The following is an 18,113-nucleotide window of genomic DNA, read 5'->3' as shown; positions in this document are numbered from 1 at the left end:
CCTACAAAAAGCAAAGCTGGAAATGCATCAAAAATAACAAAACAGTTGATGAAATGTGATGGTGCTTAGACCACATATTCTACTCTTGTTCAGGAGGTGACTGAAGGAGGCTCCCTGTCCCCCTGCACAACGAATTCTAGTAATATGGCAAATCTAGCAGCCTTTTTTTTTTTTTTTAAACAGATAAAATTATTTTGTATTTTATTGCAAAATTTGTAAAATTAAAGCTGTTTATTTTGTCAGGAAAAAAAAAAATAAAACCCTAAATTGCTTTTGGAATGTCTTAAGATTTTACATTTATTATTCTACATTGCTTTTCTGTGCACATATGAGAAGCCACTCGCTATTTCTCTGCACCTGTTTTCTGTATGCTCTTCTACTGAAAAGAAGGCAGAAATTCCCAAGGGGAATCAGGCACAGACACAAGACTGAGCTGGGGGGAAAAGTTTTAGGGTTTTAATTTACATGGGAAACAGGATGCTGCTTTTACAGAACTACTGCTAACCACCAAGATGCTCTCATTTACAATCATACTGTTACTCTACTGCCAGTAGCTCTGAAAGCAGTTTTAAAGCCACGTTAACTCTAGAAAGGCAAAAGGCTACAGTAGAAGGAACCAGCAGACCTCGTTTCAGAAATAACATGCTAGAGATTTCAGATGCACAGAGATTTCCTTCCAACTGTGCTGCTGCTGTTAGGAGCCCTATACTTACAAGTAAATGAAATCCAAGCATCATTCTCTGAGCAACATTGATAACAAATGATAATGCAAGGATCTAAAGTGGCTTTAATATTAATTTAAACATTAATATTCATTATCAATAGTAATTTTATTATTTATTTAAATATTTCTAAGTAATAATTTGAGTTAATTTGAAAGTAGCACAGTGTTATTTTAATATCATGAGAATGGCTAAAAATATTATCTAAGCCCTATGTTTTATAAAATAACCATCAGTGTACATTTAAGGAAGTAAATAGATGCTGCTATCCTAGCCAACAGGAGAAAAAAAATGAAGCAGTGGCTTTTTATGCTATTTTCTTCAACATTTGTAGCTGATAAGATTCCTGTCTTGCTCGCTTTCCATTATTCTGTGGTGGCAGACTAACATTTAAATGTTGATTTGTAAGTTAATTAATAAAGTTAAGGAACACTGTCATCTGGAAGTGAATCAATTAAAAGCCACAATTTCAAATTAAACTTGGGCATTCCTCTTAATCATACGCCTTTCTATTAATCTTGTGGTTTTAGAAGACGACTCTCCTTCACACTTAGAAAAGCCTCTCATCCCTCTTATCGAAAGAGCTTCTGGAAGGGAGTGATCTACATCAGACCACCACGCACGTGCTCCCACCACGCACGTGCTCTCCATGCCAGCAGCATCACCTATAACCACAGCAGGGAACATCTCATTTATTTTGAGGGTATCCCTTAAAACTCCTCAGAGGGCATGGACTCTGAGTGGACACTCCCAGGGTGTGGGGAGAATCAGACGCAACCTCCGCAGGTCTTTCGAAATGGGACGACCGCAGATGGCGCTCTGTCATCACTCACGACCAGACCAGGACGAGGAGCTGCCCGGTTCCTCCCCAGCACCACCGCTTTGGGGGTTCACAAGCTTTGCCTACACGCGCGTGGAAGGTGGACTCACTGCTCTGTGAAATCCTCATTGCTGGTTTCTGGGTGGCCACAGCCGCGCCGGGGCTGCTGTCACTGGTGAGCTGCATGAGGTCATTGATGATGGCTTGCTTGTCGACTGAGCCCGCTGGCGCGCCTGGGCGGCTATCTGGGAAAAGCTGCGGTAACTGGCTGTTCTGCAGGTCATCTAGAATCTCCTCCAAGTTATCCAATTCACTGCCTGGCTGTAATAAAAAAAACATAAACCCACAGTACACATCACTGCTCGCGGGCTCTTGGTGTCCTGCTCGTGCCGAGCCAGGCAGCCCACAACCGTTGCACCCGCAACTGGCTTCGGATGCTTCCTGCAGCAAGCCTGATGTGGAGGAAGCTCACAAAGTTGTCAAAAGGGGACTGTGCAGGCTTCCCAGGGCTTGCATGCCTTGCATTTGAGGAACCTGGTGTGGCACTGGCACCCCTTCAAAACCCCGGCCTCGGGATGTACAAATCCACACAATCTGTACCTCAGGCAATGGGGAGATTCTCCCTGTGCACTATGTGATCGGTGCAGACAGCAGGGATAATTTAGCAGGGGAATAGATCCAACAGCGATAAAGATGGGGGTTGAGGTAGGTATAACCAGTATTCCTTTCAGCACAGTCATATTTCTAGACTCTTTATGACTTGATTAAAAGCATACGATGGAAAAGTTGCTTCATGGCTAAAACAATTCCCCATATGCATTTTCTTCGTTACATTCAAAACCGTAACACTGAATAACTCTATATAAGCTAACTGGCAAGAAATATACATTTCAAAGAAGTTCTGTAAATTAAAACCTGTCAAGTAGTTACTAGATTTAGGAATTTATTTTGCTCACAGCTTCCCAAATCACTGAAAATAACTTCTCTACAGTTCTCCAAAAAAAAAAAAAAAAAAAAAAAAAAAAAAAAAAAAAAGAGAGAGAGAGAGAGAGAAATCTAGTTACATTCAATTCAGTAGAAAATTATCATGAAACAAAGATCGGAAAAAAATTAAGTTCATCCTATACTAACATAAATATTGATCTGCATGTTTTTCTTCAAAAGGTTGATTTTCACTAGTTGTGATTTTTTTGGTTGGTTGTGGATTGGTTTTTTTTGTTTGGTTGAGGTTTTCTGTTAGCTTCTCCATCTATAATCCCACAGAATTAAGACCTTTTTCTGACTGAAATTTGGAAATTATTACAAGTATATTCTCCAATCCTAAACCTTTGCATCATGTAAAACTCCTTTGGGTAATAATTACCAACAGGCAGTCCAGTCTCAGTTACCACCACGTTGCACCGGAAACATTTCATGGCAGTATTTATAACAAAAACCTACTCAAAATTAGCACCTTCGTTAGGAAATGTGCAATGATGGAAGAGAAGTAGAGAGCAAGCAGTCAGCCATGAAGGATGGGGAACTGAGAAATAACACCACAAGCATGCACACAACTAAAATACAATTCTTCCTGTTCTTTTTTTTTTTTTTCCCCCCTACTGCCACATTGTGAACTTGTTACTTAATGAAAGCAAGTTTACACCACAGATCACAAGCTAATGTAGAAATATCTGAGATGGCTTTAAACTACCCACTGACGCTCTCACAGCCTAGGCTAGAAAACATTGCACCTTAGTCTGTACTAAACTCCTGGTGCGACAGCTCACCTGCTTCTGGGAAGCCCATCTATTTTATTCAAAGGTAGCTAAGGTGCCTTGAGCTTACATCTCTACATGCCTTTTTTTGATGATTGACTGAAGATAAACATGGTATTACTCTATACTCTTTCCACATCATCATCTTTGTAGTCCTACAGTTTGAAATACATGGTGCAAAAGAGGAAGGAGTTTACTCCGTTAAAAGGCAGCATGTGGGTGATCTGGAGGCTGGTGTTATTGGCAAAATGGTAGGAAATCACAGAAAGAGAGGACTGGAAGAAATGTAAAGCCTCGAGGCAAAATCAGTGTATGCCATTCCCTACAGAAGTTCATACAGCCTCTTGTTAAAGACATCCAGTAACAGAAAACTTGCAGCTTCCCCAGGGAATTGGTTTCAGCACTCCGCCATCCTTACTATTCAAGTTTTTTTCCTTGGTGTCAATGCAAAATCTCCCTCACTGAAATTTAGGCCCTTAGTCATATTTTGCATCTGGACAAAAAATTGTGTTCCCCTTTCTTTTTCTAGCCTTTTCTGTATTTGAAAACATGTGCCTTTTTAGGTTTTAAGATGAAGTTAATAAGTAGTCTGAACTTCTTGAATTTTCTTCAGCATATAACCTGTTTTCTAGACCTCTCATTACTCCTGTTGCTCCTGTGGACTGCCTTCAGTGGATCCACACTTTTGTTGAAGTGCCGTGTCCAGAACAGGACTTAAGATGAAGCCTTACAACTGCTGAGCAAAGCAGAAGATTTACTCTACACATAGTATACTCTGCTGGCATATTCCAGACATGGCATTACTGACTTTCACTTATTATGTACTCACTGTGATCCCTGTACACAGCTCTAAAAAAGTCCTACCTAAGCAGTTGTCCTTTTCTTTAAAAAAAAAAAAATAAAAAAAAATAAAAAAAAATCTGGTGCTATTCTTGACTAATTATAATAAATAGCATTTGTTCATCTTGAATGTTCTCCTAAGATCTTTCCTCCATATCTCCTGCTTGCAGCTGAATCTGAATTCCATCCTCCAGTGTATTTGCAGACATTCAAGTGTCACACACAGTTTTACAAAGCATATGCTCTATTCAAACACTGAGCAGCTCTAGATGCTGCAGGAACTCCTGCAGCACCTCCATTTTGACAGTGAATTCTTAAATAACTACTTTGTAAGGATTTCCAAACAGCTTCCTACCCACTCACAGTAGTTTCGTCTTGACCATGCATCTCTAATCTGCTTACAAGAATGCCATGTGTAAGGGTGCCAAAGAGCCTTACTCAAACCAAGACACATGGCACACGCTGGTTCTCTTATGCCAAAAAGCCCACTGCCCTCTTGCAGAAGGAAAACAGGTTGGTCTGACATTATCTGTTCTTGACAAATCCCCCTCCTAACTTGCTGCCTTCCAGGCACTTACAAGCAGCTGGGTGGACACAGCACACCAGTAGAAAAGGCAGAGCCAGGAGGAATCAAATGTGATTATAAAGAAGCCTAAATCACTGCACGGACAGGTGATAAGCAGATTCAAAAGGCGCTTCAGGAGACAATCGTGAGCAATGTTTATAGGAGCCATGTTTTGAGCACTGTGAGATTTGGTACAAGAAGGGACTGCAAGAGCCAGCAAAGGAGACTGATGTAGGGTATCATAAATTATAGAAGGATGATTCAGTACTCTTTGGGGGAATTAAGACATATGGCCTTCATTAAACATATCTGAAACAACAGTGAAGGGAAGTTTTATATGTTGCAGGGGTTTTTTTGGTTGGTTTCATGGAGGACTTTGTGTCTTTTTTTTTTTTTTTTCTTTTGACACTGGCTAGTGCAATTCTTTGTTTAAACACTAAATGAAGAAAAAAAAAACAAACCCAACCCCAAACTTGAAACAAAGCCAGAGAAAAACATATTGATCCAAACGTGTCAGAAAACTGCATTCCCTAAGATGCTTTTAATTCCTCTCAGGAAGTGGTGAAAAAAGGCCAAGTACAACAGATGTATTCTAACATCTAGACAAATACATAACCTTCCCTTTTTTTGCTTGCCTTAATCAATATCAAATATTTCATCTTTATTTTTTGATGAGGCTTCTCGACTGCTGCAAGAGCTCCAAGATGGATTTAGAATTAACATCATAGTGTGTCCAGGCTTACCCTCAAATGGCACCATATGTGCAGAAACTAGCACTAAAATATTTACTTGGTTAGCTTAATGGGATTTTTCTTTTATTATATTCTATATTTATTTTGTTAACGGTGTAAATTGAACTTTATGTAAATAGAAGGCACACCCTAGCCTCCCTGTAAAACAGTTATTTATAATTAATTTAAAAGAAAAAAAAAAAGCACCTGATAAAGTGCTCAGCATCACAAGAAAGTCCTCATGCACATATTTCCACTTTCTCTAGGCAATGCAATTACAACAATCTCCATATAATTTGGACACTAAGTGCCAGAAAACGTAAGATAAATTATGCTTAGAAATGTTTTTGCATTTGAAAAAGCACCTATGTTTGAAGTACTTACCACTGTTATGTAGAGAAAAGCAGATTAAAGTGTTAATTGCTTACAGATTTTTTTCAGCTCTACTGGAAGGCAGTTACATCTCAACATGAAGTTTGGTTTAAAAAAATGGCTATGTCAAAGTCCAGCTTCCATGGATTCTAAGGACTGGATAAGATACAAAACTCTCTGGAGATGTTTTTTCCACCATGGGCAATGCCCATGGCTTGCACTGAGACTCTGTATTCCAAATTTCATACATGTATACATTTCCCTTACAACCACATATGACAGAGGCATCTGGGACTTTTTCCTTACAACAGGATGTCTTTTGGTGGGGACACAACTTGAAACTATACCTGCCTGATATAAACCCCAAGTTAGCTTATTAGCTACCTCTGTAGCGTGGGCAAAACATTTGACTATAAAAGGCAAACAAAACCAAACCCCTGCTCCAAACCAGCCATAAATTGAAGGATTATAAAAAGAAGGAAAAAGTAAATCAGAAGTGGAATCAGTATAGTTTTTTTCTCCCTGGTAACTGCAATAAATACACGACTGGCCAGAAATCCTGTTGTATTATCAGGTTAATCTACTACTAACTTCTGGGAACAGAACTCCAATTGAAAGACATTCAGAAAATGGAATCCCTATTCTAAGGTTTTGATAGAATTTCAAGAAGAAACCAATGTCCTTCATGAATTTAATGGATTCTGGATATCAAGAAATAGGTTTTTCGAAGATGAAGGGCATGTGTAAAGAAAATATTTCAGTATTGGGAAGACACTGGTTTCCACATAAAGCAAGAGGACAGCAGAGCTGATAAAGTGTGTGAGGAACACCAGAACAGTTTCTGAGTTTTAGGACAAAAAGGTACATGCTTAAGTTGATTTCTGGAATGGCACTGGTGGAGACTGGCATTGCAAAGTCCCTGTCAGACAAACAAGCTGTCTATATTGTCTACTGGCTAAAAAAAGAGGAGAATACACTTATGGAGATAAGGATTTTATTCCACACTACACCAAGTGATTTCTCAGAGAATAAGCTACTTCAAATTTCTACATCTTGGCTTCTTCAACTGTAACATGACTATAATAATCCACACCCAATTTTACAGAAGAATTTTGCAGTGCTAAACAATACGGCTAAACAAAATGTTTCTTCAGCAAGGCAATACCTGACATTGTCAGGGCACGACGTTTCTCTGACACAACCCTACACTTTCACTCTCTTTCCCCCAAGCTGTCAGCTGGTCCTTGTCAGCTTTGACCATCTGCTGACCACTATACCGGCTGCTCCTGACCAGCAGCAGCAGCCAGAAACACAAGGAGTTTTTTTGAGAGACAGCACAAGCAGCAGGGCACAGGGAAGGAGGGTGTGGGATGAAGTCTCACCATGGCAGCTCCATGGTAGCTGGTGGGCCAGCAGGGAAATGTAGACTTACTGCTGAGGGATGCCCTATAAAACAAATCTGTAGCAAATCAGGACTCCTGTTTCCACCGCCTTCCCTTTTTAACAGTGGAGAACAATACGAGCACTCACAGTGCTTGATAGCAACAGTCTACTACTGTTGGTGCCCTAGGAAAAGCTCCGCTGAGCCTCCCCAACAGGTCTCTCTTTCATCTTCTCCCCCACAGCTGCCTTAACTGGAATGGCAATCAGCCTAATAGAGCTTGATAACCATCATCCCACCAAGGAAGGGAAATGGTACAGCACTGGAAATATTCTCTGCCATTTGAGAAAGGCTTCCTGTCAGTTGCTGCTCTCTGCTGAAGTATATGTTTGAACACACTACCTAGAAGACTGCTATTTTCAGTACAGTGGTGCACTTCAAAGCATTTCCTGCTCAGAAAGTCACACCAAAAGTAAAAGGAGACAACGTAAGGGTTCTGCTGCCTCCCAACACCCTAATCCCCCTTGCAGAGGACATCCCACCACTACTCTGCTGCAGTTTCCAGAGAAACTGCACACTCCAGTGACTAATTACTTAAAAATACAACATTCCTCAGGGAGGAGAAGTTTTAAATAAACCTGCAAAATAGGTAACACAAGCACATGGCTAATTTTTACATACGGGAGGAAGAAGGTGGGGAGGGGGGGAAGGACGCAGGAGGATGGAAGAATTTAGCACAAGAATCTGTGTTCTAGTCTTGTACTAAATAGTTACAGCTTTGATCTAAATTTAGGCAATGAGCACTTCCTGTGGGAGACCGTCATCCAAAGCAGAAGAGTTTTTGATGCTAAATATTTTCAGTGATTTTATAACTGGGGTAAAGCAGTTATTTGTTTAAAGGCCTGGTCTTTGCCTATATAAACGCTTACGTTATTTTATATTCCCCATCATTTCCTCTCCTACTCCACGTTGGACTTCTGTTTATTCAGATCCAGGTTTCACTGCATTTTAAGTAGCTTTTAAAATTCTATTTACAATCAACGGGAGCAACAAAAGCCCTTCTGTCATTATCCAGCAGCCTTCCATCATCACAGCCGTGGGACTAGCTTCTCCTTACCTCAGTGCTGAGGAAGCCTCAGCACTCCAGCCCTTACTACTTATCACAACTCCTGCACTGCTTCATGGTTTTCTGAACAGCCCCAACTCCAGGACCTGTCTGTACCTCCAGTTCCCTCTCTCCTGGGAAACAATTTCTGTCTTCAAATCTTACGAAGAGGCAATACATTCATAGTCCATACTCCAACCCCCTCAAACCCCTGCCCTGACCTCAGAAACATGAAGCCTGAAAATAACAAGTGAATAGACTCTTCACTTTACAAAGTTCATAATATTGGGGATCTCATTTTCAAATGCTTGATGTTGGCAATGCTTGTAGACAGCAAAGTCTCTTTAAAGTTAGTCTTATAGTTACATTTTGACATTTAGGGTGAGACGCAACTTGCCTATCTTCAGCCATGAAAAAGTAAGGCAGCTAGTTTAAAACAACTGTCGAGGCTACCGCTAGTCGATGGGAAAATCACTAGAGAGCAACTTACCTCCCCTATTTTAGACACATATTAGGATAAGATAAAAAAAATCCCATAATCTTCCATTTTTCCATCAATGATGAAAGGAGTTCATAGGACTACCTTGGACTAGACAACTAACTTCTGGAGGGGACAAAACCTGCTTTTTGCAAATGGGTTCACAAACTAAGCCATTTCTTGTCTATTCCACAGAGATAAAGAAATTTTAATTCTTTTAGAAATTTAATTCTTGAGGAGTAAACCATCTGAAGACCATGATTTTGATCTACTCATTTAGACAATAATTTTTTTGGGGACTACCAAATTCTATGTTCTTGTCCAGTATCAAATACTGAGGACTGAAGGATTTCTGTCTTCAATCAAGTATTATCTGAGATAATGACATTTACTTTCATGTCTTAAGATCTGAACTTGGAATTGAAATTAATTAGATATTTCTACAATATTTTTTTTCTTGCCAGTTTAGCTGTGGATTTCTTGATATATGTGTTTTTTTTAGCCTAACAAAGCATAAGTTCTCACAGAGAATCTAAGCCCTCCCTACAGGCACTACAAAATAGTAACTGTATTCAGAACTAAACTAACATCCACTCTTGAGGATTAATCCCTGTAGAAATTAGTGTAATTTGGCTCAGTTTCCCCCTAAAGCATGGAAAGGATTGAAAAACCACAATTGCTCCTACATAATGGCAATAGTTGTCAAATTCTGTTGAAACAGAAGTAGTGAATTAACCTTAGGAGATGCTTGGATAACTGAGATTTTAACAATGCTGCATCCACACTGCAGTGGCACGTTTGGCCTCTACATTTTGTGGTTATAACCACTGCTGAAAGAACTGACTGCTGGTTAAAGAGTGCCGGAAGGGCAAAGTATAAAAAAATAATCCAATGCTGTGACTTGAGGCTAAGAAAATGTTGTCTATCCCTCAGCTTCAAACTATAATACAGAAAATATTAAAAATGATGCATTGATATACACACAATAAAATAAAAATAGAAGAGATTCACAAAAACAAACAAGCTCAAACCCAGTCCACACATTAAAAATATACAGTATTTTAAAAGTAAAGGATATAGCTGTGAATGAGAGAGCCACGAACATTTACAGTATATGATCTGATCATCATGATTTACAAACTAAGCCTTCATGCACAGGGCACTGCCTAGGGATTAATGACCAGCTGGGAGAGTTGATAGTATAGGACAAAGCTAGGGATCATTAACTCCAGCTAGTTATAAACTCCCCAGAAAATGACTTATACTAAAATTGATATTGTAATTACCCATTTTATAAATAAAATAAACAGTAATATTGAAGTGGCAAATTGCTTCTGTTGCATCCCTTTTTCTTGCAAAGCTCTGAAAACTAGAGCATTCTGGGTGATGTGAACCTGGTGCTTTCTGAAAGTGAATTCTGCATGAAGGACAGTGAAATACTCTGTAGCATAAGTCCTAACAACATATAGTTTATAAGTACGTTGGCAGCACAGCAACAATCATGCACAGAAGGCAGAGAAACTCTGAATGCAATTAAACATCCACGGGAACTTGGGGTTGAATATAAAAATTTTTAAACTAAAAAACCAAACCAAAACAAAACCAACAGAAACAACAAAACTCCTAATTGGCACAGAAACAAGGGAAGTCTATTTGCCTTGGTTTTAATTTGCAGATCAAGTATGGCACAAAGACCAATAATGCAAAGTTGGTATCAGTCTTTTCTAACAACTGTTGTCCTTAAGCGTGAACCTGCTTTACAGGGGAGAAATGCAGTTGCTGTGCTGGACTTGGTCAAGAGCCCATCTAGCTCACAGCAGTTCAACAACAGCCTCTGAGAAAAGCTGTCAATAAGTTAGCATTAACCAAGAGGTACAAGTATTTTCTCTTTGTCTGACTACCATCTGGGAAAGGTTCCCCAGTGTTCAGTCCCTGCATTACCGTGTCTCCTCCCAGGCAGAGTCTGTTCTTTTAGACAGAGTGATACACACAACTTAGTAACATCAACTTGAAAATTGAGTGAAGATTGAATTTCAAAAGACAGGTAATGGTCCCTTGAAGTGTCAAGAAATTATTCTTAGAGGAAGTCTGGAAAAAATGAATGCAGGCCTAGAACATCTCATTCACACGTAATGCAAAGATTTGCTTACCTGTTCGTTAGGCTCAAAGCTTATCTCTTCTTTTTCCGTCCTCATAGCTATTAACTTTGTGCTACCGGAAGGGTCTGTCTTACTGTCCAACCGCTCCAGTTTTGGGGGTATGTCTGGTAAACCAATATCTTTAGTATCATCTTTATCTAGCAAGTAGCGAAGTAGTGCATTATTATTCTTCTTAGGACTCACTGGCTCCTGTTTAACAGTCACCTCTGAACCAGGAGCTGTGCTACTGGACTCCTGGTTCAGTTCTTTGCCTGTGGCCTCTGCTGTGAGCTTGGCCAAATCTACAGGAGAACTACTGTCCTGCAATAGTCTGTGCAAAATTTTATGCTTCTCCTTGAGCGAGGTTCCGTGCGCTGAACCAGACCCAGGCAACCCTCCTGTGGAGTCCTTGCTAACATCTCCCATGGTATTGGACAAAGGCGAAGGCTCCATCTGATCCGATTTGGTGGTCAGCAATTGCAAAAGCTTTGTCTGGCTTTTTCCATCGTGCAGTTTAGTCTGTCCATCAGGTCTCTCACCACCAACAACTGGTGGCATGTTGCTATCGCTACTATCTTTCTGTTCTCCTGAATGGCAGCTGCTCTCTCCTTGTCCAGTTGTACCTTCGGATTGCTCCCCATATAGTCCAAAGCAGTCTTTAGAGTCCAGGCTTCCCATCTTGCTTAGCTGGGGAGGATTCATATTCACAGGGGAATTTTGTAAATTTCCCATTTTTAGGTCAGGTGAAGCCAACGATGATCCTAGAGAAACGCCATGGCCCTCGCTGAGGGCCTGAAGTGCGTTCAGGGAACTGTTGGTGTAATTATGGCTATTTCCTGTGCTGCTGCAGACTCCCACGGGCGAATGCAAGCTTCCTGCAGGGGAGAACTGACTGGGTGGGATGCGAGGGCTTCCTGCCACTCCAGGGCTCACACGATGCCTTGGGGAAAGCATAGAGTTTGGCTGCCCTGGGTTCATGCCGGGGCTGCTTTGTGAGGGGCTATTCATTTTTAGTGCATAGTTACTACCCTGAGGAGTGGATGCTTGTATGCTTGACACATGGTTCATTCCCCCTGAACCACCAAACCTGCCTGCTGGCATGCCCATTTGTTCCTTTGGGCCATTTATGGCAAAACTTATATTGCTACTGATGGTCATATCCTGACCTGGGTTCCCGCTGCACATGGCCTGATGGGCAGGGCTGCTGGAGCTAATTGGGTTCAATATCTTCCCCATTCCTTGTCCAGTCAAATCCTGATTCATTCCACAGACATTCTGCTCTCTATGTGGCAAGGGGAAGAAAAACAACCCATTAGCTAAAATGACAGTGGCCAACTTGCAATTACATTACAGAAAAAGAAGCAAAACCCCAAACCTCGTTTTAAAATAACACAACAAACCTAAAATTAAAAACAAATTGGCAATTTGACAAAAGTGATATGCAACTCTCAACATGGCTGCACATTAACAGTATGGTTTTTCAGTACCTCATTAACAAATCAGTGGAAGAGAGGGAAAACAAAATTATACCTCATTTAAATAACACTCATTAGAAATGCAGGTAGGTTACAATTACCCTTTAATGTATATCGCTTCTCTACAATTCAGCAAGAGCTAACTGCTAGAACTGACAGAAATCTCATCTGAAACATATGATCCAAATAAATATATGTTTTACAAGACAGCTGTGGACAGCTATTTGCTGGAGTTTTGAATTTCTATGAGTTAGCCACACCACAAGGCTGGAGTGGGCTGTTTGCCCACCAAGTTCATAGTGAAAAGAAAGTTGAAAAAGTCACATTTCTATATTGCCTGAGTATTTCAATACTGCTCCAAGACAGCATATGAGCCAAGAGAACTACTGGATACTACTTCAGAATGGCAACAGTCTGTTAGCAATCCAGTCCTGCACAGGCACTTAGGAAAAGAGAAAAAACAGAAAAATCACACACATAAGAGTTGAAACTCATATTTTAGAGATGTAGGCTGTAAGACGGAGGAAACAGAAGACACACACACACGGAGAAAAAGCTCTTGTAAGAGCACCTGAGATCACTTCTCTTTTCCTCAGTAGATATTAATTAGTTTATGGGAGGATGTGATACACTTTTTACTTCTGTGCTAAAACTTAAATCAGAAAAATCAGATACATTCCCAAAAGCTAAAAGCTATAAAAGAGACAGAGTCAAGCAGATGAGGCAGAAAAAAACCTGGGGTTCTGGGAAAAATTAAATCAACTCTGGACTTCCAAAAACACATACTAATGGAACATTCCCAATATGATTTTTCGATAAGATGCAAACCATTCCTACTTGCACAGGATAAGTGCAGATAAACCTCTGCATTTTGCTAAAGCAAGAGAAGTGAAAGGACTGAAGCACACAGAGTAGTGCAGCTTGCCATTCTGTGTTTGTTGCCTTAGGTATAAAGCCAAAGATGAACAATGTGAACAATAAAAAGAAAGGTGGATTTTTAAAACCTTATTACAAATGCAATAGTGCCAGTGTTCTGCTAAAAAAAAGCAAGAATATTTGCAAGTACCATTTTTAACTTAATGGTGCTTTTTTAAATTAAAAATTTATCACTTCATGTAATACCAAGTATATTCAGCAATCCAAAGACAGCAACTTTCAGACAGCTTTTGGTTAGGTCAATTTCCAAATCTACAATCTCTGTAAAATGTTTTCAGTTTTAATTACGTTTAGAGCTGTTTTCTCCCTCTCAAAAAAGTGATACTGTGGATAAAGGAAAACAGTATTATAATTATAATGAGCAAATAAAACCTGAAACAAAATCTGACAAATGTACCAGAACATGCAATGACTTAATTCAAATTTTATGATGAAGTTCTGAGGTCGGTGATTACTTATTCCTGCCTTTAAAATATTATTGCCTGTGCCTTTAAAAAAAACAACCAAACAAACAACTAATAGTGGCAGCATTCCTTAGGATGGGACATGTGAAAGCCACTACTCCCAAGCACCAGAAAAGACAAGGAATGAAGAGAGACAAAGAGTTAAAATATGTTTGTCTAAAATGCAGTTTTAGTAATCACAACATATTGTTTAAAGAAGACCTGGGCCCAACATATGACTGACTGTGAACTACAGGAATTTAAATTTCTTCAAAGTTTTCTAGACTTAATTACATTTGGAAAGTTTCTTGCGTCTACTATTGCAAAATACAGAAAATGAAAACAATGACATTAAGAACATGAGATAAAAGGAAATTTTGTGTGTTTAATGGAAGATCTTGATGTGAAAATCCAGCGTACTATTGTAAATCCTGAAATAATCTTACAGTCTTTTCCTGCTGTAAGCACTGATTCTAAAACTTATTTTGTTTTCATGGTATTGGTTCCAGGTCAATTGAATGTCTATCAGCCTTAAACAAACTATTCGCTTTGGCAACTTTGTACTTTCGCTGTCTCTCTGCAGAGTGTGCAAGTAATAAACCCGTCAGTATTACCTGTGAAGCATATGCAAGGAGATTACAAGCTGAGGTTCACTAGTCGTCTGAGAACGGATGAGCTTGCTCTTCGTTTGGGCAGAAACGATAGTGCCATCAGACAAGGAAAACCGATAAACAGGGCTAAACGCTAGTCCCTGCCTCAGCACTGCAAGCAAGCAAAATAACAGAATTAAATTAATGAGAAACTATAGCACAGGTAGCTTAGGTGCTCAAGATCTGATGTTCTAAATCCATCAGCACTAATACCACAGATACTGTGTTAATTTTGAAAAAACAAAGCAAAACAAAAAACAAGAAAAAATTTGAAAATAAACAGATGGAATGCATATAAAATAAAGGATCTCAAATAACGTAGGGTGATCAAAAGAAAAGCTGTAAGGAGTGACAGCCATAACAGGACAGATAGTATGGAAGAGAGAATATTTCAGGAGTTGACCAAGAAGTCCTCGATGTCCATTTCACATTTAATCAAATATGTGTCTAACTCCTCTTGTTCCTCATACATTTTTTCATCTGTATCATCTACATCACAATGATGTAGATGATATATATATAAATACAAATGCCCCTAGTTTTTAGATCGTCTGTCTCCATTAGTCTGTATCTTTTTCTCCTTATTGTCTGCTTAAAGTATCTTGTACCAGTTACTCTCAATACTTCTTTAATTTAAAAAGTACATAAATCTCTTAAATGGGAACAATTCGAACTAAAAAGAACTAGAACAAGAAATTATTATTTTTTAAAGAACAAATACAAAAATATACACCTCAAACAAATTACAATACAATTACCTAAACAAAATTGGGGCTGTGCTATCCTTCCCCAGTGTTAGCTATGAGTGCATTTCAGGTTTGGGGCACATATTCTGCAGCTCTTAAGTTTGCAGTGTAAATCTGAACTTCAACAAATTCAGTTCTTTAACTCCTGTAGACCTCTGTGACATTTCGTTAATTAAAAATGAAAACCATGTTATGGAGAAGCCAATCTTCAAACATTTATTCTACTATTCACTCTTTGCCATCAATGAAACAAGTCTGATAATTTTAAATTCCTAGTCCAAAAGCTATTACACTAGGATTGCAGATATGTCAGGAGGGAAATACTTAAGAATTTTCATGTAATTGTTTAGGGAGAATATGGGAATGAAGCACTACAAATAGTTTTAATTTCCTATTTTTTCATACATATATATTTTCTGTGGGCTTGATTTTTTTAAATTTTTTTTTTTTTTTTTTTTTTTTTTTTTTTTTACAATTAATTGTATCCTCTGATCTTCATTTCATTTCATTGCTTGTCTTTTAATATTTCCTGTTGTAATGAAATGACATGGTTTTCCGAGTGTGGTTTTATTAAATAGTGTCCTCTACAGAGCTACCAGATTTTCAGCTTTGCAGGACTGGTTATGATTGCTTTCCTTCCCCGTCCCCCCCCACTGTTATATATTGTTCTGCAAGGTTTAAAAGTATTATTTAGGCAGTGAGAAAACAGGAAGCATAATTTAAACAACCAGAAGGGGTTTTTCAGAGTAAAAATGTAAAGAAAAACAAAAACCTACAACTGTGAAACAATACAAAGCAAAATTTCACTGTTAGGTATGTCATTGTTTCAGTTTAACCTTTGGGCACCAGAAGGTCCAAAGCTCTTAACTTTAGCATATACCACATCAGGAAATTCCAGTACTCAATGCCAACAGGATACAAGTGAAATCTCTACTTAAATCATTTTCCAAACTAATTCTTTAAGCAAACAAGAATGTTTCCGTATTCCTCTTGAGGAAATGCTATTTTTCTGACTGTGGCCAATAAAAACTTACCATATATTTTGCACTTTATACTGAGAGTTAATTTGAAAGCTTTGTGTTTTTTATTGTTTATCAAGCTAACACTGAATTTTTTTCGCACTGTAACACTAAATTACATGTAGGAGACTGTTACTTTCTTTGTTTCTATTCTCAAATCATAATGACTTTAAAAATGCAAGGAGTTCTTTAGTCAAGTACAAAGATGCTACTGCCCAAGATATGTCTTGTTTTTCTTCTCCATGCTGCAGCCATTATTCCTCTCTAGTGCTGGATCTTTTGCAGCAAAGCTCCTTCTCTTATCACTCACTTTCTTCACTTCCACAGAAATAGAGCCCCTTCATTTAGACTAATTTTACAGTTTATATGATGACCCTAAGCCTCTTCTGTGAAATGATACAGTGTAAACTCCAAAACACGTATATTTTTATCACTTTACAGATAGCTTTGAGAGGACCCTCTCAAACCTCGGCACTGGATGTAGGAGCTGCTAATTTGGTCAGGAATCATTTGAAGAGGACTGAAGTAACAAGTGGCTGGATGCCATTAACAGAAACTCCTAAATCACCTTCAGCACAGACAGGTCCTTACCTGAAACTGCTCCCTAAACCCCTGCTTTAATTTTAATTGCATACTACCTTCTTCAGCTCTGTCTGAGCTCAGCATAAGGCTGTGAACTTTTAACACTCCTACTGTATATACCCCAAAAGCTGTTATATAAAATATCACAGGATTTCTGTGCCTCCATATTCCCACCATGAAACCTGAAGGCTTAACGAAAGCAGAACATATTAAAGAATATTGAACTAATGTTGCAAGATTAAAGGTTGCAGTTTTTTGCCTTTTTTTTGTGTGTGTCTGTGTGTATGTGGTGGAATAATTTTAGATTCCAGTTCCAATTTAGTTTCCAAGACAGCATGTCAGTTGTTTAATGACCATGGCAACTATTTGTCACAGGCCAGCTGTAAACTCTGTTCTACAAACACAAACTCAAAAGAATGATACTCCTGTACTGAAAATGTTCCAGTTATTCCCCATTGGTTTTGACAGGACTTTCCTGTGGACTATAAAGGGTTATTTGTTTTTAGTAATTTGGATCTGTGTTACTAGAATTAGCAGTATTAGGGTTTTATGAAAAGAAAAATCCCCACATAGTCACTACCGCAGAAACCTCATGGGGAACCTTTCACAGTGCAGTACTCTCCTACATCTTACCTACCATCATCCTGACTGAGTAGATGTGCTTGTGGTGTATCCCGTTGACACTTATCAGCTAGATACAGTACAACAATGTAGGTTTCCAGATAGCAAGAGTGCTACGTCTTTGATAATTCACACTGAGTGTTTCTCACCAGAAATGTGATAGTAAAAGTCCATTTTTGCAGAGAAAAGGAATGCAGGTCAATGAACTGCTGAGGTTCTGAAGAATGATGGGTAATGAATGCTTTGGTGGGCAATATGCAAGGGTCGTCTTCTTAAAATAATTGTGACAATCTGAAGATTTAAAGCACCCTCCAGTATGGCATAGTTGTAACAAGCAGGCTAAAACAAACAGGGAGAAAGGTGCAAAACCTCTCTAGAGAGAGCCATCAGTGTGTTAGGCAAATCAGCATGAAAAAGGGACCGTCAGTAGCCCTTGATTGTTCCATGTAAACATAACAAAGAGATCACAACCAACAGATACAAATGACAAACAGTTTAAAAATAGAAAATGCTAAAAATAGGAAACCTAACCTTCCTGGTGATGCCTCTTGGCAAACGATATTTCCCCCTCATGCTGCGAATGGAACCTCTGAATGCATCTTCTCACCAAATCCTCCCAGCCAGGTTTCATAGCTGCTCGCATGGTACTTGTGTCCAGTGAAGTTATTTTGCCTGATATTAGATACATTAGAAAGTATTTGTCATAGCAGTTTCCCCACTGAGGAACACAAAATA

The 18,113-nt window shown here is 39.0% G+C and overlaps 1 protein-coding gene across 1 annotated transcript; it reads right to left on the bottom strand.

The window, feature by feature from the left end:
* Positions 1 to 1,551: 1,551 nt before the first annotated feature.
* Positions 1,552 to 18,050, bottom strand: LOC104527693 (nuclear receptor coactivator 2-like; the record flags this gene model as incomplete). Its single annotated transcript, XM_010171482.1, has 4 exons — positions 1,552 to 1,863; positions 10,919 to 12,188; positions 14,375 to 14,522; positions 17,910 to 18,050. Coding segments are annotated over 4 exons (1,871 nt in total), but the record flags the coding sequence as incomplete, so codon positions are not given.
* Between the last annotated feature and the right edge of the window lie 63 nt (positions 18,051 to 18,113).

Source organism: Antrostomus carolinensis, unplaced genomic scaffold, assembly GCF_000700745.2.
Source record: "Antrostomus carolinensis isolate BGI_N321 unplaced genomic scaffold, ASM70074v2 scaffold36277, whole genome shotgun sequence".
NCBI lineage: Eukaryota > Metazoa > Chordata > Aves > Caprimulgiformes > Caprimulgidae > Antrostomus > Antrostomus carolinensis.
This window is presented reverse-complemented; position numbering and strand designations above follow the sequence as displayed.